The sequence below is a fragment of the Mustela putorius genome, unplaced genomic scaffold (genome assembly GCF_011764305.1).
Source record: "Mustela putorius furo isolate JIRA1106 unplaced genomic scaffold, ASM1176430v1.1 tig00003913_pilon_pilon_pilon, whole genome shotgun sequence".
NCBI classification, from domain to species: Eukaryota; Metazoa; Chordata; class Mammalia; order Carnivora; family Mustelidae; genus Mustela; species Mustela putorius.
The window spans coordinates 8,995,470-9,019,797 of record NW_025422060.1 but is presented as its reverse complement, the minus strand read 5'-3'; the positions used below and the strand labels follow the sequence as shown (position 1 = coordinate 9,019,797).

The 24,328-nt window shown below is 45.6% G+C and overlaps 1 protein-coding gene across 7 annotated transcripts in view; it reads left to right on the top strand.

Annotated features, from left to right (window-relative positions):
• FRMD4A (FERM domain containing 4A) overlaps nucleotides 1-24,328 on the top strand; it is a 450,500-nt gene that overhangs the window by 335,112 nt on the left and 91,060 nt on the right. For all 7 annotated transcript variants that reach the window (XM_004774871.3, XM_045069220.1, XM_004774870.3 and 4 more), the window contains exons 6-10: nucleotides 4,922-4,978; nucleotides 5,881-5,903; nucleotides 17,509-17,592; nucleotides 22,903-22,968; nucleotides 23,200-23,257. In XM_004774871.3, the coding sequence (XP_004774928.1) occupies nucleotides 4,922-4,978; nucleotides 5,881-5,903; nucleotides 17,509-17,592; nucleotides 22,903-22,968; nucleotides 23,200-23,257 (288 nt within the window). The remainder of the gene's footprint in view (nucleotides 1-4,921; nucleotides 4,979-5,880; nucleotides 5,904-17,508; nucleotides 17,593-22,902; nucleotides 22,969-23,199; nucleotides 23,258-24,328) is intronic.

Below are 24,328 nucleotides of genomic sequence, written 5' to 3'. Positions count from 1 at the left end.
TTCTGTAGTAAGTAAAACAGATGCCCCGAGTACAGCCCTCGATGGCCGTAATAACTGGAGGGCATCACATTCCCTCTACCAGCACCTTCCTCATACCCGTGCGTCTTAGGTAAAGTTCTTACATGCCCATCAGACCACCCTGGATTCCCAGGCGATTTTGGAACTCAACAGATACCCTCAAGATGCGCCTGTCCAGCAGCTCTGAGAGCCTCAGAGGCACAGAGGATGGTCATACCCCAGCCTCGGAGTCATGCCAGCTGGGAGGTGCTTACAGCTCTTCCCTGATGGGCCCTCTCCCACTCCCCCTGTCCCATGTGGTCCTCAGCTAGCGAAAACCCAATGTGGTCTTTGCGTGCCCCCTGTGAGGTCTCATTCAGCTTATTTTCTCTGCTGGAGCAGGGACACGTGAAAGATACCACCTCCGGATTGCCAGAAAAGTCACATAAGAATAAGGGAGAGGCAGGGGGCACCTAGGTGGCTCAGTGGGTTAAGCCTCTGCCTTCAGCTCAGGTCATGATCTCAGGCTCCTGGGATCAGGACCCACGTTGGGCTCTCTGCTCAGCAGGGAGCCTGCTCCCCCTTCTCTCTCTGCCTGCCTCTCTGCCTACTTGTGATTTCTGTCAAATAAATTAAAAAAAAAAAAAAAAAAGGGAGAGTCATCTTTTGGATGTTAGCTGGCGCGTGGTCTCTGACAGGAGGTCCCCTGGAAACATCTGTCTACCCCCTGACTCAGGGAACTCAGCTTGTAGGTTTTGAGGCACAAGAGGAAATGTGTTGTGTGGGCAGAAAGTCTCAAACACTGATGCATCGCAGTGGATTTTAAAGAAGAAAATCCCCCGGGAGGGTCAAGTGTAAAAAGCAGGGGCGGGGGGCACATTATGAACAGGAGACGTCGGAAAATGGAGTAGAAGCTGCACGGTAGGAACGTATATCCTTCAGATGTCTGTGCTGACTGAGGGCAGACGACAAGATGATTCCTGAACTCAGTATTAAGTAGAGTTGGTGAGAAGGATTAATGCCCCGCACTTCCATCGGATTGTGTAGGCACAGGTTCTGTCTGAGCCACGTCAGTCTTTAATCCATTTCCCTCTTCCTGGCCACGTTTTGACTTGCCCTGTTTTTTAATATCGTCCCCGGGAGATGGCCAAGGTCAGAGAGGGTGAAAACTCACCCCAGTTGAAGGGCGAGGGTGCCCGGTTACCCTGAGGATGAGTGCTGTGAGGAAGAACTTGGGTAAATTGGGGCAGGCATTGAACTGTGCATTTTGGGGAGCTTGACTGAATAATGGCACATTCCAGCTCACACTCACCACCAGGGTGGTCTCTGACTGACTCTCCTGGAACTGTGTAATAGACTACATTAAAAAAAGTGAAATTTTAAAAATGTTCTGCCTTTGCTACTCTGCTTCTCCCCGCACCCCACAACGGAGGTACATTTTCATTTGGCAGATGAGTCAAATAATGAACTAAAAGCTACATTCACACTAGCAAGGGTTGTTCCCGGTGGCTGGTTTTAGGTTGCATGCATAAGCCTCTCCTCGAAGGTTAAAGATTAGCCCACCATTGACCATTAGTTGCAACACGGGTGTAAATGTTTGACTGGAGAGCACACATCCCCGGACCCAGCCGTGCATGTGAGCGCCCAGCATGTCCTTGGTGGGAATGGAAAGGAACGTCATACAAGTAGAAATGGGCCATTGTGGAAACCCTGGACAATGTTTCTGTTAAATCATTTGTACACTGTTAAATGATTTACATTCTGATGGGATCTGGTAATCCCGGAAGGGTAATTCCACGCATTCCGCTGTGTCCCGACCCTGACAGTCTGCATCAATGACAGTGGCCATAAAGCTCTCTCGGCTGGTTAGGCATAAAGAATTATTGTGCCCGATTCTTCCATATGCTTTCCTTGGTTCTCTTAGCCCACACTTCTGAGGTGGTTCGGTAGCAAATATCATTATCCATCTTTGCAATTACTGAGACTGAAAGGGCCCAAATGATATCCATCCCTCAAAAGATATAGGCTTGCTTGAGTGTGTTGGTTTGAATTCCAGGGTCCGACTGTGGACCACAAAAAAAAAAAAAAAAAAAAAAAAAAACACCAGAAAGAAAGAAAATCCATGAGTTGGAGTTTGGATTATAATCCAAGAGAAACGTAATTCTACATTTAGCTGACTTCAATGACACATATGGTTCTGAGAACATGTTGGCTGAGACCAAGTCCTTATTTTTCCTGCTTGAAATATAATTGATATATAACATTATAGTGGTTTCAGGTACAACATAATGATCCAATATTTGTGTACATTATGAGATGACCCCCACAATAGGTTTGGTTAGTATCCATCATCTCACATACACATTTTTTTTCTTGTGATGAGAACTTTCAAGATCTGCCTGTCTTAGCAACCGTCAGATACACGGTTTAGTAGCAACTGTAGTCACTGTGCTATATATTACATCCTCAGGACTTACTTATTTTATAAACTGGGAAGTTTTTAACTTTTTGGACCCCTTTACCCACTTCCCCCAGCCCCACCTCTGGCAACCACCCACCTGTTCTCTGTATCTGTGAATTTGAATTTTCTTTCTTTGGGTTCCATGTACGTGGAACAGATAAGTGATACTGTATAATACATGTCGTTCTCGGTTTGACTTATCTTACTTAGCATAATGCCTTCAAGATCCATCTATGCTGTTCCAATGGCAAGATTCCATCCTTTTTTATGACTAATATTCCATTGTGTGTGTGTGTGTGTGTGTGTGTGTGTGTGACATTTTCTTTATCCATTCATCAATTGGTGGGAGCTAGGTTGTTTCCAAGTTTGCAGCTGGCTGTCGTAAATAATGCCGCAGTGAACATGGGGGTGAAGATATTTTTTCGCAATGGTGTTTTCATTTCCTTTGGACAAATACCCAGAAGTGAACTTGCTGGGTCATAGGTTAGTTCTATGTTTAATTTTTTGAGGAACCTCCAATCTGTTTTCCATAGAGGCTGCCCCACTTTACACACCCACCAGCAGTGCGGATGAGTTCCCTTTTCTCCACATGCTCGCCAACACTTGCAATTTCTTATCTTTTTAATAAGAGCCATTTCCAACAGGGGTCAGGTGATACCCCCAGAATTCTTATTGACTTGGAGGAACACATGCACTCAGAGAGGTCACCTGCTACACAAGAGGTTGGGGATTGTTTTTGGCCTCCTCCTGAGGTCTTGTGGCTTTGGGAGAGTCCCTTGACATTTTTGGATTTCTGATCTCAATAACAGCAGAGGGCTGGGCTAGCTGGTGTCCAAGCCTGGCTTAGCTCTAACGTGCTGTGATCCTGTCATCTGCTATAGCATCTAGCGATACGAGGGAGAGAAAAAAAAATAGACATTTTTGTTGAAGTTCAAGACAGAAGTACAGCATTAGTTCATTTGTTTATTATTTTTCTGTGCTGATGGACTCCAGAGTTCCCACTATTTGCTTTTCTTTTTTGTTTTTTTTTTTTAAGATTTTATTTGTTTATTTGACACGGAGAGAGCGCAAGCAGGGGGAGTGGCAGAGGGAGAGGGAAAGGGAGAAGCAAGCTCCCTAATGAGCAAGGAGCCCAATGCGGGGTTTGATTCCGGGACCCTGGGAACATGACCAGAGCCAAAGGCAGATACTTAACCAACTGAGCCAGCCAGGCGCCCCAGAGTTCCTTCTATTTTTATGATCTGAACTGTATATGACAATTACAATGTCATGCACTTAAAATCTGTGAAGAGGGTAAATCTCGTGTTATGTGTTTTGTGCCATATGGTAAACACACACACACACAAAGTGACACAAAGACACTTTTGGAGGTTACGGATATGTGTGTTACCTTGAATGTGGTGATGGTGTCACAGGTGTTTGCACACATCCAAACTCCTTAAATTGTTTAAAAATTAAACATGCAGCGTTTTTATGTATCAATTACACTTCAAAAAGCTGTTTAGAAAACAGATAGAAATTATATACATATTGAAATATACATACTTATTAGATATATTTTCAAAAACCACAGAAAGGTTTATGTCCTTTTAAGACCATATCCACAGATGATAATGAAATATTTAGGGAAAGAAGGAATAGGAAAGAAGCATTTTTAAACTTAGACTCTGTGGGACGCCCGGATGGCTCAGTCAGTTAAGCGTCTGCCTTCGACTCAGGTCGTGATCCCAGGGTCCTGGGATCAAGTCCTGCATCGGGCTTCACGCCCAGCAGGGAGCCTGCTTCTCTGTCTGCCTGCAGCTCCCCCTGCTTGTGCCCTCTCGCTCTCTCTTCTTCTCTCTGACAAATAAGTAAACAAAGTCTTTAAAAAAAATAAATGAATGAATAAACTTAGGCTCTGGCAGTGCTGGTCTGCAGAACTTCCTGCAAGGACAGAAGTGCCCTGTATCTACTCAAAATCCCTGTGGTAGCCGATCGTTACATCGAACTGTTGAGTGCTTGAAAGCAATGAACCATTGCAATGAGCAACTGTATTTTTAATTTCATTTCATTTTAATTTAAAGAGGTACAGTCCTATTAATAACTTTTTTTCCAGTAAAACCTTACTCCTGGTTCTAAGTAGAGTTCACGAAGAAAACACAATTGGATATCAAGTAACCATACTCCATAGCTGAATCAGCTTAACAAGTTTGTAGGACCCTCAGGACTGGCTCACCACCTAATTTCTCAAGATTTAAAGATGAGGCCTTTGCGGTGACTGGGGAGGCCCGGGACCACTGGGAAAGCCGTGAACAGGGCCAGGGGGTTTTTGGGGGTCCAGTCATTGAGACCACAGATATTCTGAGTGTTTGAGGTTCTGGAACACAGCTCAGAAAAGGAAGAGTGGGCCTTTTTCTAGGAGATGTCATGAAAAAATCTGTAGAAGTACCAGCTTTAACCTTCTTTGTTGTTTTTTCCTTTCAGGAGCTGATCGACGTTGACAGTGAAGTGGTGTTTGAATTAGCCTCCTATATTTTACAGGTAGGTCGTTCTGCCCTCATGTGTGCATCCCAGAGCCAGACACAGAAGAGACAAGAATAAGATGTAACATGTACAGCCAGCTGCCATATGCTCTCCCTATTCGTCATCTTAATTATTTACAACAGTAACAGGATGGAGCTATGCCATAGCAGTAAATGAGGAGCTTCTGGGATTCCCAAGTTTTAGGACAGGGTCTCTCTGCAAAGGAAAATTGTCTCTACATCATTTGAGTCCGGGGAAAACTGAGATCATTCAGAGACCCCATTTCCTTCAAGCGTGGTGCCCTCCTCACTCTGGAGAAAGCCAAGTAAATAGCAGAATGAATTGACAAGAGAATCATTTCACACATGTGGAAAGGCAAGGAGACCATTAGCTTATGTGTAAGAGTTATTAATGAAAATTAGCAACAATGACCGACCGTATTAGTCACACCAGCAAGATGAATTGAAAGAAGGTCATTAATTTATTTCTCCTGTAAAGCTTTATTGAACAACTACTATATCCAAGGCATGGTGCTAGAGTCATTAACCATGGTTCCTCTGCAGTAATTTTGGGAAGGAGCCCACAGTACAAGACAAAACAAGTAACGTTGAGACAGAGACAGCTCTACCCAGACGCACATTCTGATTCTGAACCTTTAAACTAGAAAACGGTAAACCAGGGTCCTAAGAGGGAGAAACTTGCATTTTGTCATTATGAATCACTCTCTTTGTATATTACTTTCTAAGGTGTAATTTAGTGTCTTAGATTCAGGTGGCAAATGTCTGGTCCTTTCCTCATCGTCTTCGTGTAGCAGATAGGACAACAGCCGTCATAAGCTTGAGTGTTTTTGAAATGTATTTGAAAGCCTGGGATACTGGACTGGAATGTTTCACTGACGTTGACTTTTTTTTCTTCTACAGGAAGCAAAGGGAGATTTTTCTAGGTGAGTTTACAAAAGGTTTGGGGGCTTGGGGGGTTGTTTTGTTTTTGTTATTTTGGGGATCCTGTGCTGTGTTACATCTCTATTAAAAGAAATTATTCTTTGGATCCTTTGTAGGAAGGCAGTGCTTTCATAGTATATATTGGTGATGAGATCCAACCACCTCGGGCAGAGGAAACAGTCATAGCGAGGAGGCTGTTCTGTACTAAATGAGAAGTCTAGCAGTGACTAAAAGCTAGGAGTCGCACCCAGTGTCACCCGTGGCCATTGTCTAGAGGGTTGTCAGGTTGCCCAAGTGTGTCCATGGAGTCAGGAATCACCCCTCTGGTGTGAATAGGGCTTCAGATAACCCTGCCATGTGGATATCTTTTTTCTCTCTCTCATTTTTAGTTCCCTGACCATCCAAAGGACAAAAGCTATCCCATGGGGAGAGTTCCTTCATAAAAGTATTACCGTCCCCCACTTCTACTTTACTTCCTTCTCTAGATAGTACATTAGAGAGAATGTCAGCGCTTAACCACTGGGGACATGTGAGCTGCTTATTAACCCCGTAGAACTGGCAGCTTCAGTCTTACCATTCATTCCCTGAGGCCTCGCCTGCTGACCTGCATGGTTGCTTTCCTCTCAGTTTCTCATGGTCATTACTGGAGCCTGTATAGGGGAGGGAGTTGTGGCCGCCCATCAACAGGAATGTTTGCTCAAAGACAGACGTGACTCCTGGTATTCTGGTTTTTGAACTCCCTGAGATGTCTGGGAGAGCCTGTGTTTTAGACTCAGGGTCTAAATATCCAAGAAAACAGAGTATGAGGGCCTAGCATTCTGTCTCATCAATAGGAAATTAGCTAAACTGGTATTAAAAAGAAAAACAAATCCTGCCTCTACTTCTTGAAGGAACTCAGTATGTTTTCTCTTGCTTTGGTGGATTTGATCTGTAAGGTAAGGTTTTGCGAGCCCTATGGTTCTGTTGTCATTACTCAGCTCTCCCTTTGTAAACGCAAAAGCAGCCATAGACAGTGTAAATAAATCAGTGTAGCCCCGTTCCAATAAAACTTTATTTATAGACTTGGAAATATGAATTTTGTGTACATTTTCTGGTATCATGAAATCCTATTGTTTTGATTTTTCTTTTCCCCTTCACCATTTAAAGAATGTAAAAGCCATTCTTAGCTCGTGGGCCATATAAAAACAGGGAGAGGGCTGAAGCGAGCTGGTGAGTTGCAGTGTGCTTACCCCGGATTCTAAAATTAGTCCCTTCAGCTCCATTTGAACATTTGTATAAGGGAACCTCCAGGCCCCTTTTATTTAGACTTCCCAAGTTCTTGCTATAAAGCAGAGATAGTCACTTGTTTGGGGGGTTTTTGTTTTGTTTTGTTTTGTTCTGTTTTACTAAGGCTGTTTTACATCCTGAGCTGGAGACCTTAAACATTGTAGGTGGCCAATACCCAGTCACCGAAGTTGTTGAATGAAATATTTTCTAGATCCTGAAAATATCCCGTTTTTTATAGTTGTTACTTGTTTTATGCCTTTCATTTGACATTGGAATTTGGGGGTTTTGATAAGTGCAGGGTCATAGACTCACAGAGGTTTCTGGTCTCATGAAAAAGAGTTTAACAACCACAATTCCCGTGGATTCCCTGAAGGTAATTTTCTCCCGTTGGCTTTCACCAGCCCTGAACTCTGCTGTAAATATTATTTATTTTTGAGAGTCCTCTGACAGGATGGAATGTGAACTGGGACCAGCAGAGTCTGGCCCCACAGATCATGGGAACGTGTGGCCACAGGGATTGCCAAGGAGGAGGAAGCGCAGGCCTGGCCTCCCAGTAATTCATGGTCCCCTAAAGAGCTTGTGGAATGCCAGCTTGTGGGCCTCAGAGAAACAAAGCCTCCTGGTTTAGCTTCATTTGTCAAAGTGTGGCCTCTCCGTTTGTTTGTCCCCAGCTGTCTGGTGAGAGAAATAGCTGTCAGGGGAGGGAGAGGTCAGACACCTTGGCCCAAAGGTCAGTTGATCTGCCAGCCTAGCACTCCCATCATGGAAGGTGGACAGGATTTATTGTGTGGGGTGCCCTGATGAACACCCAGTGTCTGCAGCAGGCCCAGCGTTTGCAGGCTCCAGTGGCCTGGAGTTTGGGAAGAAGAGAAGTAATTCTAAATTCCTTGTCTGTGCCCTTTCTCACCGAAACCCAGGGAAAGCCCCAAAGCATTGACGCTGAGCATATTTGGTTTGGTGGCTGAACATTAGGCATGTTAGGTGTCCCATTCTTGTAATTTAGTATTTTAGAGTTATCTTTTATTCTATTAATAATTAATACAGGACTGTGCCACCTTAGTTGTATTTAACTGGATGGCCTCATCTTGTAGACATAACCTGTAAATATAATACGCTTTTCTGAATAGCATCAATGAAATGAGATGTCAGCTTAGAATACAGAGAACATGGCAGAAGGCTTTTATTTTGTTTTTAAAGATTTATTTATTATTTATTTATTTATTTGAGAGAGAGAGAGAGAATGTGAGCAAGGGGAGGGGCAGAGGATTCTGAAGGAGAGAGAATCCCAAGCAGAGTGTGTTGGAGCCCCATGTGGAGCTGGATCCCTGGACCCTGAGATCATGACCTGGGCCAAAATCAAGAGTCAGACACTTAACTCACTGAACCACTTGGGTGCGTCTGCAGAAGGGTTTTGTTTTGTTTTGTTTTGTTTTTTTAAGATTTTTATTTATTTATTTGACAGAGAGAGATCACAAGTAGGCAGAGAGGCAGGCAGAGAGAGAGATAGGGAAGCGGGCTCCCTGCTGAGCCGAGAGCCCAATGAGGGGCTCAATCCCAGGACCCTGAGATGATGATCTGAGCCGAAGGCAGACACTTTAACCCACTGAGCCACCCAGGCGCCCCAGCAGAAGCTTTTAAATAATGCATGGTCCAGGGCTTAAGTTGGGGGTGTTCTAGAATCTAGAGGCTTACAGAACCTTTTTAAATTAATGGTTACACATGGAAGACAAAGTAACACTTTCATAACCGGAGGCTCCTGAATCTAACTTCCTAAAAGGCTATTTTGCCCCTGGGGCTCCTATTCTATATATTTACTTGTCCGTGAATATATATGAATTACATTTAATCTACAAATTATGGGAGCAGTTAGTTTCCTTGAAGTGGAAAAGGGTTATATTTACAAAAGGGAGAAGTCAAAAGTGCTGATATACTTAAATAGAAGGAGAACTGTCTACAGACAGCTCGGAATCAAAATCCTCACAGGCTGTTTTGTTTCTTCTTTTGGACTTATTTGCCCAGCAGACCCTTTGAAGGCTTATTCTTACGTAACTCCCTTTTCTTTCCAATGAGTATCAATGTTCACCATCCTGTCTTCTTGGACTTGGCCATGAGATGTCGGGTTGAGCTTTGCTGAAAGAAAATGACCGGGGTCTAGATAGGTATGAAGCATTGTCCCTGGTAGGAAGAAATCTATGTCATACATGTTCATATTCTAACATATTGTGGACGGATTTGTAAGCGAGCATTAAAGGTTTAGGAAATGGCCTTATCTAAAAAATAATATTTTCTCACTTGTATTATTTTCCTTAGCACAGCATGATACTCATACTTTCCTTCCTGGTGTGTGTCTGTGTACAAAAATGAGTGCCCGTCAACAATCTGGAAATCTAGAGTTGGCATTTCTGTTTAAAAACCATTGAATAGGGGCACCTGGGTGGCTCAGTGTGTTAAGCCGCTGCCTTCGGCTCGGGTCATGATCTCAGGGTCCTGGGATCGAGTCCCGCATCGGGCTCTCTGCTTAGCAGGGAGCCTGCTTCCTCCTCTCTCTCTCTCTCTCTCTGCCTGCGTCTCTGCCTACTTGTGATCTCTCTCTGTCAAATAAATAAATAAAATCTTAAAAAAATAAATAAATAAAAAAAATAAAAACCATTGAATAGCCTGAGAATTGCTAACCATGGCAGCTCTGTAGGCAGATGTTAGGTTGAGAAGGATCAATGCCGTTTAAAAACAAAAAGTTCTCTTTTTTTCTTTTTTAAGGTTTTATTTATTTATTTATTTATTTGTCAGAGAGAGAGAGCAGAGGCAGGCAGAGTGGCAGGCAGAGGCAGAAGGAGAAGCAGGCTCCCTGCCAAGCAAAGGGCCCAGTATAGGACTGGATCCCAGGATGCTGAGATCATGACCCAAGGAAGGCAGCTGCTTAACAGACTGAGCCACCCAGGCGCCCCTAAAAACAAAAAGTTCTTATTTGATAATCACTCCTGGCCATTTGTTAGCTAACACACACTTTCTGTGATTTGTACTTACTTCATGCATTCCAGACGCTACGGGGGTTTGAGCGCTGAGCACTGACATTTCCTATTTCAAAAAATTAAAGAAAAAACCTTGGGTTATTATAGCAAAATAATATTCTCTTCCTTGAGAAGGTCCTTGAATCAACTGAACAGGACATCCAGATTGTATAGTTACATTCTGATGCAATTTAACAGAAGACTTCTTGCTACATTGTATGCAAGAACTTGATTTTTTGTTTGTTTTCTCTAAGGGGACCTTTATTAAAAAGCCTGGTGGCCAGTCTATCTTGATTCCGAGAATCACCTCACCTTTTACTTGCTATCAGCCCTTTGGATGCTTCCAGAAGGATGCCAGGAGAAAAGAAAAGAAAAACCATTGTAAACATTTTGTCAAATCAGTGAATTGATTAAAAAATAGTTTATGTTGAACAGCACAACTAAATGCCCAAATCACACTACTTTTCATATAAAGAAACATCCGAACACTAACAGGGACTAGTTAAAAAAAAAAAATCTGTTATATAGAATTTTTTGTTAACAAGATTTATTGAAACCAGATCAGTAAAGCTCTGTTAGGCCAGGCCATCCTTTGGGACCTGGAAATATCTTTGTTATAAAGGACCGGATGTACTGGTGCTAATCATTAAAACAGGATGCTACCAGCATAAGATTTATCAGAACCAGCAAGCAAACGGCACCTGGAGAAGACAGTCTTAACATTTCACGTAAAGGTCCGCAGGCTACGTTTTGCTTACCTGTTTGGCTGAGCCTGTCATGTGCCTAAGAGGCAGGAGGAGGGAAACCTACATCTGCAGGCTCTCTCTGTTCCAAAATAAACATAAGCAATCACAGGGAAAAAAGTGAGGCTGTGATCGAGTACTTGGGGTCAGTTTCTGTGACATCTGTACGAAGTAAAATGCAGGTCCAAGTGAGTATTAGTATTAGTATTAGTTCAGTGGAGTTCAGTAGTATGTAAGAAATTTCACTGTGTCCCGAGTAGCAACCTGCAGGCCTTTAATTCCATTTCTTAAAATAATAATAATACGGTATTAATAATAGAATAATGTTTTCTGAAATGGAGCAACACATTACTCGATCAGTACTAAGAAGTCAGCAGTCCTCCGTCACAGGGGAAATTGATTTTTCCTTCCCTTTCAGAAGAGGAGTTGGAGTGTTTACTTGTGCTGGAACATTCCCTTTAACTTTCAAAGGCTGCACGTTCTTACATACGTCTCTGGAGGAACAGTTAAAAAGCAAAAAAAAAAAAAAGTGAAGACCTTTTACTATTTAATATTTTATCTTATGTAAATCATGGGACCGTGTGTTCACTTGTCTGGAAAAACAAAATGAAATTTCTGTGACCATAAAAAGAAAAAAAAGTACCCTCTTGGTTTTTTGTTCTTTGTTTGAAATCTTTTCTGCCTTTTCAGGGAGCATTTGTGAATTAATGTAAATGAAGCTTGGCCCTCTGGTGTCTGAAAATTCCAGGTTTGGGGGGGCCTTTTTGTCAGACCAGACGAAACCTTTTAGGCAGTCATGTGTTAAAGGCAGAATTTTGGAAGATCAACAGGAAAAGAAGACAAAGAGCTGGTTTTCTTCTGAAAGACTTTTTTAGTAACATAAACATTAGTGTAGATTGCTATCTTTAAAAAGATGACAATGTTATTTTCTTGCTTGGTGTTGAAAGTTGATTAATCTAAGGCAGCAGTCTATAAGTCACAGTTCCGAGTCCACTGATGTCATTACTTTGCATTTACATAAATGGTTTTACTACTACAACTCAAAGCAAGCTTAGCTTTAAATCATTATTAGAGCATTTGATCATTTGGCATATGTTTTCCTGCAATTTTTTAATTGGCCTCTTGAAAGAAAACAGCTGCCAGTAATCACATAGAGTAAGCGAAATGGATTTGCTGAGACTCTTAGATAATTAGTAAGAAATACTCGGAGAGTGGTGTTTGAAATAGTCAACATTTGGAATATAACTGATATAACCTCATGCTATCTTTAATACCCCAAATTTGCAAATGTCCCTATTGGAAACTTACTAGAAAAGTCATCAGTTAAGTTTGAAACCCATCTGTCAGCTCAAAGAAGAGTTTCTGTGGGAATAATTTAAATTTATATAATTCTATATATTATTTCACAAAAAGAGAGCGGGAGAAAGAGAAAGGGGTGTGTGCTGTTTTTCCCATGATTTAATGGAGAAGCAGCTGGAATCTTTCAGGCAGGCAAGACCTTTTGAAAGGAACAGAATCTGTGAAAACTTGAAGCAAAATGTTCAAGGAAAAGTTATACATTGTTACAGAAGTCTTTGTTTTTGCATAAAAATCCATTTTACTGAGTTTTTCAAGTGTGTAATTCATATTTTCTGAGCGTAGAAAAGTATTCAGATAGGGTATTTTGCAGGGTGATCGCCTTCAAATCCTATGGGAATGGTTTAGATATAAAGTAAGGAGATTTTGTATTATGACAGCTGTCTCTTTTGTGAAGCCTTTATGTAATGTCAGTATCATATTTCGTGTTGACTTTGTGAATAACACAGCGGCTCATGGCTTTAACACTATGTCAATTTTTCAAAATTAAGATTCCCACTCTAAAGGGTGATGTAACAAATTGCTTCTTCTTGTGCTATTTGAGTAAGATTATGGTCTTCAATTATAGACTTAGAAAAAAATTTAAAAACTTGTTTTGAATGTTACAAGTTTACAACTATGTTAGAAACTCACAAAATGTTGTGTATCACCCTAGGAAACCAAACTCACCAATGAAGAAAAAAATCTTTACTGAGATAAATTAACACTTAGCATCAGAAATAAAACCACATAATTCATAAATGTTTGTAATTTTGCCCCTCTGTACAGTGTGGCCTGTTTATCCATGATCCATGCCCAGAATCTAGAATCCCATGCTGGAGAAGTCCCAGGTGGGTGCCCAGGTGCTTCCCTTTTCTGCAAATGGTCACACTATTGCCAAGAGAAGCTTTACAGACAACATCCCAGCTACCAGCTTTGCGAGCCCTCCCTGCTACACCACCCCCACAAAAAGTAGGTGACAGGGAGGCGATCAGCAAGTGTCTGGCAACATGAACTTGAACTTGTTTCACAAAATAAAGAAGAGGGAGAAATGAGAAGGAAAGAAAGGAATAGTTTCCTGCATTTTTTAAAGATTTTAGAGAGAGAAAGAGCAGGAGCAGGGGGAGAGGCAGATGGAGAAGGAGAGGCAGACTCTCCACTGAACGGGGACACTGTGATCATGATCTTAGCCAAAGGCAGATGTTTAGCAGACTGAGCCACCCAGTTGCCCCTGCTGTATGGCTTTTAAAGATCAACAAAGAAGAAAAAATACGTAGCTTTCCTTAGTAATCCAGCTCAGAGTTTTCTAGGTTCATTGTACCATGGAATAAAGTTGTCGAGACCAACAGTGCATGTCTGAAACTTTAGTCCCTGTGTTTCCAAATTCAGAAATGTGTAGGTTTTAGACAGGTGATCTGGGGAATTCCTGCACACCGTGTCGGGGTCTGGGATGGCACCTGGAGCCTCATCTCTTACTGTGCCGGCACCAGAACATGGATGGATAATCGCACCAAGTAGAACAGAGAAAGGTCACACATTGCCTCATGTGAAAAGTTTACGTTTGCCTCCAAGTCGGTTAAGAAATGTTTCTTAGAGCTTTTCAGTTTGGGAATTGTGGATCACGAGGAACTGTAATACTCTTTTACTTATGAAATCCATCTTGCTGGGGAGCTTGACTTTCGTGATGGGCTCATAACACTTGGAGGCATTAGTGTGACGCTAGCGTCGTGTTGCTTTTTCTGGATTTCAGGGAAGTGCTCTCTGCTATACTGGTTTGACATTCTGGGTTTAATGCCCTTTAGTGTTTGAGAATTGTGTGTGTCAGAACCCCTGCAGGATTCTGCCGCACTAAGCGTGTTCTCTTGGCCCCAGATTTGTTCCGCAAATTATGCATGTCTTGTTTAACCCAAGGAGAATCTCCTGAAAAAGCATTTCCTCATTTTTTGAAAGAAAACAAAACTGTGTAGATTTTGCTAATTTGCTCTGCAACTTAATTTCTGCTTCCTTGGCTTTATGGTGTCTTAGTTAAATTTGTCATTGCTGTTATTCACGGCAAATTCCCCGTCTGATGTTTCCTATCTTAGAAATTTTTCTTAGTAAATCATTCAAACTTCCTATGTTTGATGACCAGTATAAGTGGTAGAAGAGAGACACATCATCTCAAAAACCCCTAAACCAAAGACTGGCGCAGCATCGGGAGTCCACTTTTTTGCTGGTAACGTTAATAACTACCTAAAAGTTTCTAATAGAAGCCGGTTAATGGGGGCACCTGCATAGGTCGGTTGGTTAAGCGTCTGCCTTCAGCTCAGGTCAGCCCCACATTGGGCTCCCTGCTCGGTAGGGAGTCTGCTTCTCCCTCTCCCTCTGCCTGCCCCTCTGCCTGCTTGTACTTACCCCCACCCTGTCAATAAATAAACAAAATCTTAAAAAAAAAATCTCGTTAATGTTAAAAATAAAAAAAAATCTGTTTTATTCTCAGTTTAGTAAATGACTCTAAGTTAGCATTTATCTTCTAAGTTAGCATTTATCAGGTGCACTGAACTCTGGGGGAGACGTCCAAGTAAGTAGAAGACCCTGAAAGAGGAAGCTGAGAACTTCTAGCATATTCATTAGGTTTTAGCGTCTCACGCCTCTGGAGATGGGGCAGCCAGGTCTCCCATCAGGGCAACTGTGTGATAATGCGGCCACAGAGCAGGGCCAGATCATTCCACAGGGCTGACCCCCTCTAAGTTAGTGCAGATGTTTACAGACAGCAGAAAGGCAAATAGAACATTTCTACATAGTTGTCCTCTGGGAAGGATTAAGAGCCATGGATCCCTTCCAAAATGTAATGGATTTGGACGCTCTTCACGCCTTAGTGATTTCTCGTTCTATTTGTCTGTGTAACCTTGCCCTGGGGGAGAGCTGGGGAAGCCACTGCAGGCTCCAGTGAGGAAGTCAAGCCTGTGATTGTCATCGGGGAAACTTGTTTGCCAACAAACTAGTGTTTGGTGGGTAAGACAATCTCTTCCTCCTTGAGTTCCTTCCTTCCACAAATAGACTCTAAGTAGGATGAGTGTGAGTAAACCCAAACTCCAGCTTCAGCTTTGCTGCTTCTCCCACTGCTTCAGCCAGTAAAATTCATCCCCGAAGAGTGCTTTTCCGATATTTACAGAGACTCAAATCTCAGGGTGCTTGTTGTTAAACAGGGGAGAGGTAAGACCCAGAGATTCATCATTGTGGGCTCTCCAGAGTCTGGCGAACTGAATATTTGCTTACACTGTGCCTTTAAAGCGTGTGAGTAAAAATTCCAAACCCTGCTTGGGAATTGAACGGCCCTGAGCATGGGGAGCTTCGCTGTTTGAAATCCTCCAGTGGCTGACCATAGCCTACTGGGTGCGTTTGAACTCCCTGAGCCTGGTTTGAAAGGTCCTCACAGTTTGTGCCTCCTCTGCCTTTCGGTTGGCCTTTTCTCCCCTCAGCTCTACCCCTCCCCCAACTCCAATCCATCTTTCTGGCTCAGTGCACCTGCTGCCACACTCTGCTGCATCCCACCGAGGAGAAAATTATATTCCCGTCCTTTTCTTCCTGCACACGCTGCCCTAAAGCTTGCTCTTCCCCAAGAGCCCAGGGTCTTTCTTTCCTCTGAGCTACTGAATTCGTTGTTTGAGTCAACGCAATGAAACGCTGCTCTGGTATTCAGTTATCTTTTTGTTTGCACATCATGCCTGCCTGCCTACGCGTGAGCACCTCTCGGATGAGGACTGTGGTCTGTCATGTTCGCACCCCTACGCTACCATCCATGGAGCGGGGGCTCCCCAGCTACCTTCAGCTTCTTAATGATTGGTAAATCCTTGCCTTAACACCTAGGTGATAACAGTTGAAATACTTGGATTTATTGATTCAAACAGTAGCAAGCTGAGCCTTCTGGCGGGTTGGTTCTAAGCCAGGACTCACAACAGTGCCGACACACCGTTTCTCACTCCACTTGGGAAACACCCTTTCCGAGAACGGCTGTGTCATCAGCCAACACCCGTGTGTCTCCTTGTCACCATGTTGATGAACTCAGAGTGTTGGAGTGGTTTTGCCTCGTGGCATGTGGCATCCAGAGAGGAGCTGCTGATTCGTTGGTGAGGACGGCTTTTCCGGCCGGTGGGTCATTGTGGAGGGTGATCAGTGAGTGAGCAGCGTGAGTGTTGGGGTGTTTGCTGTCCAGATGTGGCAGGCGCTGCCCATCTGTGACTGTGCTGCTCCTTCCTTCATCTCTGCTCACCAAGCTCCTAATTCATTGCTCTTCTGATGTTATTGCCCAGCGTCCCAGTGACTAAACTCTGCTTTGCTTTGTGTGAGGTGCACAAAAGTTAGAACCAAGGATCAAGGCAGGCTCCGTGGGGTGCGCGTCTGCTAGCCTTGCAGGGGCCATGAGATGCTTCCTGGACCTCTAAATACCAAAACCATCCCAAGGAGGAGGCCAGTGATTGCCTCTGCAGGTAAAGAGTGGGTACAAACAGCAAATGCACTGGCCCAGCAGGGCCGGAGGGCTGCTGACTGTGCCGAGAGGAGTCGAGGCTCTGAAGAGCCCTGGTTGAAACCCAGAGGAGTTTTTAGTATCCTTCAAACCTGTGAGTCTGTGGGGAAAGTATCGCTCAAACATGTGAGTCTGTGGGGAAAAGGATTTCTGGTGCCAGGACCTCCTACAAGGACCAGATAATTCCTTCCCGCTCTCAGAGTCATTTCCAGGCCTTGTCAAAAGCGAAAGTTATTTATTTGTCCTATTTTGGACAACAGTTTTCAATGTGTGGTCAGTCCAAGCAACGAAAACCAGCGTTGTGTGTCAGCGAGGAAAACAGCTCTCAAGGAGAAGTGGTCCATTCTCGGAGGGCTTTGAGCCCCTGATGGATCCCTAGGAGCTCCCTCTGAGAGCTTAAGGGACCCTGGTGACCCTTTTCCTCCCAAATTTTTGTTGTCGGGGGCACTGGGTCCATGTCCCACTCTGTGTACCGGCCACCTGTGAGTGCTCTGCTCTGCCCTGTTCCGTGCCCCAGAGGGGAGGGCCGCTGGGCTCTGCACCCTGTGTGTCCTCTTTCCTCTTTATTAAATAAACTGATTAAAAGGGAGCACCCCTTCTTCCCTCCCACTTTTCATTCAAAGAGAGCAGATGTGGGATGTCTCGGCCAAGGCTCCTGGGTCGGGTCAGATCCCAGAGCACGGCAGCTTTCTCGGATGGAGGGCGAGCCATTCCTTGGCATTGTCTCTGTCCTCTTTCTTTCTTCCAGCAATGAGGTGGTGAGGAGTGACTTGAAGAAGCTGCCAGCGCTTCCCACTCAAGCCCTGAAGGAGCACCCTTCCCTGGCCTACTGGTAAGCTGCACCCTCTCCACACACCCCTCCGCAGTGAGCCCGCAGGGGGCTCGGGGTTGCCGAGGGTCAAGCTGGACCCCAGCCCAACTGACTCCATCTTGTCTGAGCTGCTTGGGCCTTGGTCAAACCATTTCCCGCACGTATTTAGACACCATGGTTTGCGTGAGACCTCCTTTTTCTATTTTCTTTAACAAGAGAAAAAAAAAAAACTTCTAAAATTTCACTTTGGATGGTTTGCCTCCTTGGAGACCCTTTCATGTGCTGCTCGAGTTTCGTTCTGGAATCCTTGTCATTTGATGACAGGATGTGTGAGGTTTTGAGATGTGGGAGAACTATGGGTTTTTTTTTTTTTTCCTTCACAGAAGAGAGAGATTGATTCTTTGATATTTCCCACAGCGTTTCACATCTCCTGATTTGGCTGCCATGTAACATTATGCCCTAGTTCATCTGTCAGGCCCTGAATTACTGATTCTGACCAAAAGGGGCATGCGAAAGGGTCCCAGCTTGCGGTTCTGGTCACAGCGGAGTGGGGCCTGCATTGCTGGGTAGTGTGTGCAAATAGTGCCGTGTGCACGGGCCCTGGCCACCGTCTCCTGACACCCAGAAGGCCCTGTCCCCATGTCCCTTCTGCCTCCCTCACAGCAAGTGTTGACTGCTTTTATGAACAATAACAGTAAAACAAAAATCACAGGACAGGTCAATCCCGATCAATTGTACCATGTGACTCTTCTAAGCACTTCTTTACTCTGCTTAACAAAATGTATGGATTACTAACACGTCATGTGTGGACACGTTTGCAGTTGGCACGCTCATGGCTTGGCCACGCACGTGACTCTGAGAGAACCTTTGGCTGGGATGGGGCATGCTTTGATGCAGAGGGTATTAGCCCAGTGAGACTCCAGTCCAGAAGTCGTTTCTTCTCAAGAGACCACAGGTTGGGTCAGTGGGAGCAGAAATGATGAAGACAACTCCTGGGGCAGAGAGCTCCCTCCAGGCTGCTGGCATCTCCTCCTCCCCCAATCCACCCCCCACCCCCACCAATCTCATCTCTCTGAGCTGGTTTTTGCCATTGGTCCTTTGCTAACATAGATGTCGATATATCATAACTTTGTATAATGAATCTGCCCTCCAGAACAGACTCTGTTTAACCTGAGACTGTGCATGTGTCTGCTCGCCTCCTTCCAGCTTGGCTGTCTGCATGTGGGAACACCAACAGATGACACTCCTGCTCCCTTATTCCTGGAGCCCTGTTGCCCTCTCCCGGTCCCATGTGCTCCCTGGGCCTCATCTTCCCTGTCCCACCCCCTCCCTCCCAGCTGGTCATGTTTAGGGAACTAGTAGTGAAAGAGCTAGACACAAGAATATGACTCTGAGACCAGTAGTTCCTCCAAGAAGGAGATGTATTTGCCATCTAGGGGCTCTGACGTTGCTGGGTTGTTTGGGGTCAAGGTCACTTTTAGCCTAAACCAGCCCTCAACCATGTCCTCATTCAGTTGTTGCCAGACTTTCTACACTCTGTGTTTACCTGCTCCTTCTCTCTCAGTGTCCCTCTCTCTCCCTGCCTCCCTCTCTCTCCTCTCTTTCTGGATTTCTCTTTAATGATCTCTGCAGTCGGCTCCTTGCTCACATGTTGTTACTATTACAGAAATGCCTTCCTTCGTGTTCCTGTCTTCTCCTGTGTCAACACGAACATCTTCATCTTTACCCACATCTGTACCTATCTTGCCAGAGCATTCCTCCGTCTCTCTGACCTGGCTGGCACCTTCTCTGTGCCTCATTTAGACCCAGAGACACCCACGCCACCGTGTACACATCACAGAGAGGATGCAGAAATGGGGAGGGGGGCCATTTTTGAAGCGGGTGCCCCCAGGCCCCACAGCCCAGCTACATACAGGCAAGCCAGCAGTGTGGACCTTCCCGTTGATTCCTTGCTAAAAAACACCTTATTTCACTGTGGTTGGCTAGTCGTAGTTTGCTTTCGTACTCCAACTTACTTATTTGGATTTTTAGAAAAGCAGAGATTTCAGGAAGAGATGAATGATGTTCATGGTTCATAGAGCTGGCAGCCAAACATGTTCAAAGACGTCCCTCGGCCCCAGCTCATGCATCTCAGCGATTAACATGACCCCTTGGTGGAGCAGACGCTCACTCGCCCTGGCATCACAGTTTCTATCCAGCTGCCTGCAGCCCTGATCATCCCCGAAAGGAGGACACGGATTTGCAGTTCCTCCGGGTCTCCCGCTCTTGCTGGCCTTCTCGGATGTAGCAGACAACCGTCAGGCCGGAATAAGCCATAGGGCACCCATGCACACTAGTGACCACCTCCAGAGCGAGGCAGTGGGTTTGAGAATCCCAGCCACGTTTCTGAACAGTGGGGTAATGACAGCTCAGCGAGGCTTGAATTACTTCCCTGCTGCCTCAATTTCCCATCTATAAAACAGAATTAACCCTACCAGCCCAATCCAGACTGTGATTAAGAGCAGAAGTAAGAAGTCACATGACACAATTAACAAATAGTGAAAGGTACATAGTAATGCTGAGTAACTATGAAGTAATCCTTTCTGCTAATTTTCCCCAAGCGTGTAACAAGCTTGGACTTCCACTCCATGGGACTTCCCAATCTGGAGACATATGAGGAGGCAGAGGTTAGAAATATGTGCCCAGGGCCATGGAACAGAGCAGTATGAGGGCTCTGACCCGGATTCTCTCCAGGGCCGAGCTGGCAAATGCTGGACTCCCCAGCCCCCACACCACCCAGAGCGGCTTTGCAGAGACACCAGTCTTTACTCCAAAGTCACTGCCCACTGCAGGAGATGGCTCCTCCAAGATGGGAAACTGTATCATCATCCCCATGTTTCCTCTTAATCCCCCATGCATTTCCTGGGCTCCTTGCCTGCAGAGAGATGATCTCACTGAACGACTATGGCTATGGCGAGTCATAGTCAGCCTTAATCACCTGTCTTTTTCCTTCATGCACCACAGTATCCTCCAATTAGTGTTTTTGGGATTCTATTTACTCTGGTTGGTGCTTTTTTTTTTTTTTTTTTTAATAGTTTTTCCTTGGGGCCCCTCCCGCAGCTCTGGGGTAGCTGGGAAACTTGGCAAATCGCGCGGACTGGAGCCATCTCGTAAATTCCAGAGGAAGAAGGGGCAGGGCTGGGGGCAGGGCGGGTTCACAGTTGGCAATGCATATGTAATCACAGCACGGGCCCACAGCGTTTCAGGGCGTTTCATGGCTCAAAGAAGTGGGGAAAGCAGAGGAAGGAGAAGCTAGATATCGTGCCCTCACCGATGGCCTCGGGCAGCAGGAGACCCGGGGAGCTGTGGGGCTGGCAGAGCCCTGCAGCTGTCGGGTGCTGAGAAGACACTTAGTCGGGAAGCTGTGGAACAGCTGCTTGCAGGTGTTTTCTGACATTCATTGTTCTGAGCCTCTTCTGTGTTCACAGCCACAGCACTACATTGATTTTGATCTCCCCAGCCCAGCCCCAGGGTCCTCCCTCCCAGAGTTCGGAAGGGAAGCGGCTCAGATCTACCCTGAGTTGCTTGAGCTTGGATCCAAGAGCTGACCTCACAGAATGCTAGATCCTGTCTGTGGTGGGAAACATGCCACAGCAGCCGTTGATTCAGTGAGTGAGAGTGAACAAGCTAGGCAAGCAAGCCCTGGAATGTCTCGACGTGCCCCCAAAGGTCTGGTGGGGTGGGGTCCTCCCTGGGCAGGACGCTGCTGGAGAATTCTCTCAGGAGGGGGCTTTCTCACACTCTGAGAAGAGCGTCCAGGGTTGCCCGGCAGCCGAGGAGAAACAGAGCTGCCTTTGCGCCTTTCTGAAGAGAAGGTGTCCAGAGCCCATCCGAGTGACTCTCCAACGAGAGCAGGGCTCCTGTAGCTTGCCAGTTCTTCTTCTGGGTGTTTGTAAGGACACTCGCTTATGACAAGTCAGATGATCAAAAACACACACACAGATTTCAGAGAACTAAAATGAAGAGACAGCCATTAAAGATTAAGATAATAACTGGAAAATCAGTAAATGACCCCCAAGTAGTAGTAGTTAGTGAACATACAGGACACTTTACTCCCAAGAAATGGCCTTTCTTTTTTCCTTTATTTTTCTTAAATGTTTTTTTAAAGATTTTATTTATTTGAGAGAGAGAGCACGAGATGGGAGAAGGTCAGAGGGAGAAGCAGACTCCCCATAGAGCTGGGAGCCCCTTGTGGGACTCGATCCCGGTACTTCGGGATCATGACCTGAGCTGAAGGCAGTTGCTTAACCAACTGAGCCACCCAAGTGCCCTCTTTTCTCCTTTAAAAAAAAAAAAAAAAAATGGTTGGCAGGAAAAGCTTTCGATCAGCTCTGGGATACTAAATAAGAGACGATGAAGGCCAACCAGGGAGGTGTCTGGGGTCCTTCCCTAGAGCTGCGTCCTGTCCTAGAGGTCCTGGCCTGAGGTAAGGGAGGCGTCAGACAGAAGGTGGAGAAATGGGGCTCCTGGTGGTGTGGCCAGGTCACAGAGGCCCAGTCTTTTGAACTTGACTCTTTACCAGGTGGGATGTGCATCCCCTGTGACTCCCCAGATTGGTTCTTTTCTTCCAAAGACAGCAGCCATAGCCTCCTGGGCACCAGAGTCACCTCCCAGAGTCTCTTCATGCCCTCTGCCCTGTCAAAGAATGGTTTGGCTGGCCAGTGTCTCCTAAGGCACGAGCTGGTCTCTTGTTTTAGAAGGAAGACTTCAGGAGATCAAGGAGTTCCCAGCTCACTTCTGGTAGCTGGCGTGTTTCCCAGTACTTCTCTGGGCCTTTTATTGTCTCATGGCTTGTGTTAGCCAGGCCTAGATTCCAGAACTTTCCCATCCTCCTTGGAAGCCCTCAGCCCTGACCACTGATTCATGATAGGGAAGCCGTGGGCATTCTGTTGAAGTCAACATCTGCGCAGGCCGTGTGCACATTGGGCAGTGAGGAAGGCCATGAAGACATGTGGGCATTTAGCCAGAGCCTCCCCCCAATCCCCCGCCGGGCAGTCTACCTCCTGTCCCCAGTCTGTGCCCCTCTCCAGTGACTCGCGTGCTCACTGCTGCTTCCTCACCTCCCATGGTAGCATTTCTTGCAGGGAGCTGACCCCAAGGGAACCTGTAGCCCGAGGCACCTCACAGGTTGAGTTCAGAAATGCCACGCAGGACAAATCATTTCTCCAGGAGCTGTTGGCTCCTTGGAGCTCCTCTTGAGATGGCTCAGGCTCGGAAGAAGTATCTCTTAGCAGGGTGCTGGCCAGTGATCTAGGGACCATATATAACAGAGTGTTTGTCTTATAATTCTAGCGAGGATCGAGTAATTGAACACTACAAGAAACTGAATGGCCAGACCAGAGGTCAAGCAATTGTAAAGTAAGTGGCCCGTCCCAGTGCCCGTGAGGTTGTGTTTGTGTGTGTTCACATAGCATGTGTCACGGCTGTTCAATTCTGCTTGCAAAGACCAATCTTGGGGCGGGGGTGATGGTCCAGGGTCGTTTTCAAGTAAATCTTCACTCTTGAGAGTTTTGTCATATGCACACACACGTAATGGTTCCAGTTCTGCCAAATAACCACCCTCGTGTGTGTCTCTGTCTCTCTTCCCAGCTACATGAGCATCGTGGAGTCTCTCCCGACCTACGGCGTTCACTATTACGCAGTGAAGGTAAGTGCCAAGACTCCCCCACCCCCAAAAAATACTAGTCCCTCTCACTTTTTTCCTGAAGATGGTGGGGGGCTGGGGGTGGTGTGTGGTGGAGGCCTAGGTCAGGATGATTATGTGCCGGGGGAGTCCTCCATGTAGGAAGTCCTCCACGTAGGAGGAATTGATGCAATTTCTCTTCAAAACTCATGTTCCCTCCTGTAAAGTGGGTATAATCAATTGCCACTACCTTTTATACTCAGAAGAACCCTGGGAGGTCAGGACTTCAGAACTCGAGGCGATTCCATGTAAAAGCAATGCACTGTAGGGAATAAAAATGTTAGGCAGCATCCACAGTGTTTTTCTTGGTGGGCAGATGCTACGCAGGCAATTTTGGAGGAGGGCTGGCATGAAAGACTGACAGAGCGAGTACATGGCTATTTAAGAAGACAGATCTTGTTGTCTTAAATATTGTGAAGTCCAGTGGAACGTGGACCCTCTCCCAAGCTCGCTTTAATTTTATCCATAATGCCTCTTCCTGGGATCCCTTCCCTGAACTCCTAGATAACGAGGTGCTGGTGGGCCTTATCGGTGATGAGAAAGCATGGTTTTCCTCCCTTCACTGACCCCACCATGAAAAAGTATAAGTCCTGGCCCAGAGTCCAGCCACAAAGAGGGGACAGCACTCCTGAATGCAAGACACTTCCCCCAGCCAACCTGAGATTCTCTTGCTCATTGGCCATTTTCTTTCCCCATGTTTTCATCCAGCTGTATTTTTCATTCCTTTGGGCCAGAACGTGTTCCGTGTTTCATGTATCGTGGTGTCATTCACGGCAGCCCGCACAACACTTTGCGGGTCCTTGGTACATGTCAAATGCCTGTATGTCCCACCAACCTGCAGCCTTCTGGTAGCCCAGACTGTGTGTCGCCTTCTGTTCCATGTTGCTGGAACCCGTCGTAGACGCTCAGTAGGTATTTACTGAGCGAGTGTTTATTGAGAGTTGAACCAGGTGGTTGGAGGTACACTCCCGCAACGGGAACAAACGTCAGAACTCGACTTATGGAGCCCAGTTATGAGGCAGACGCTGGGACACC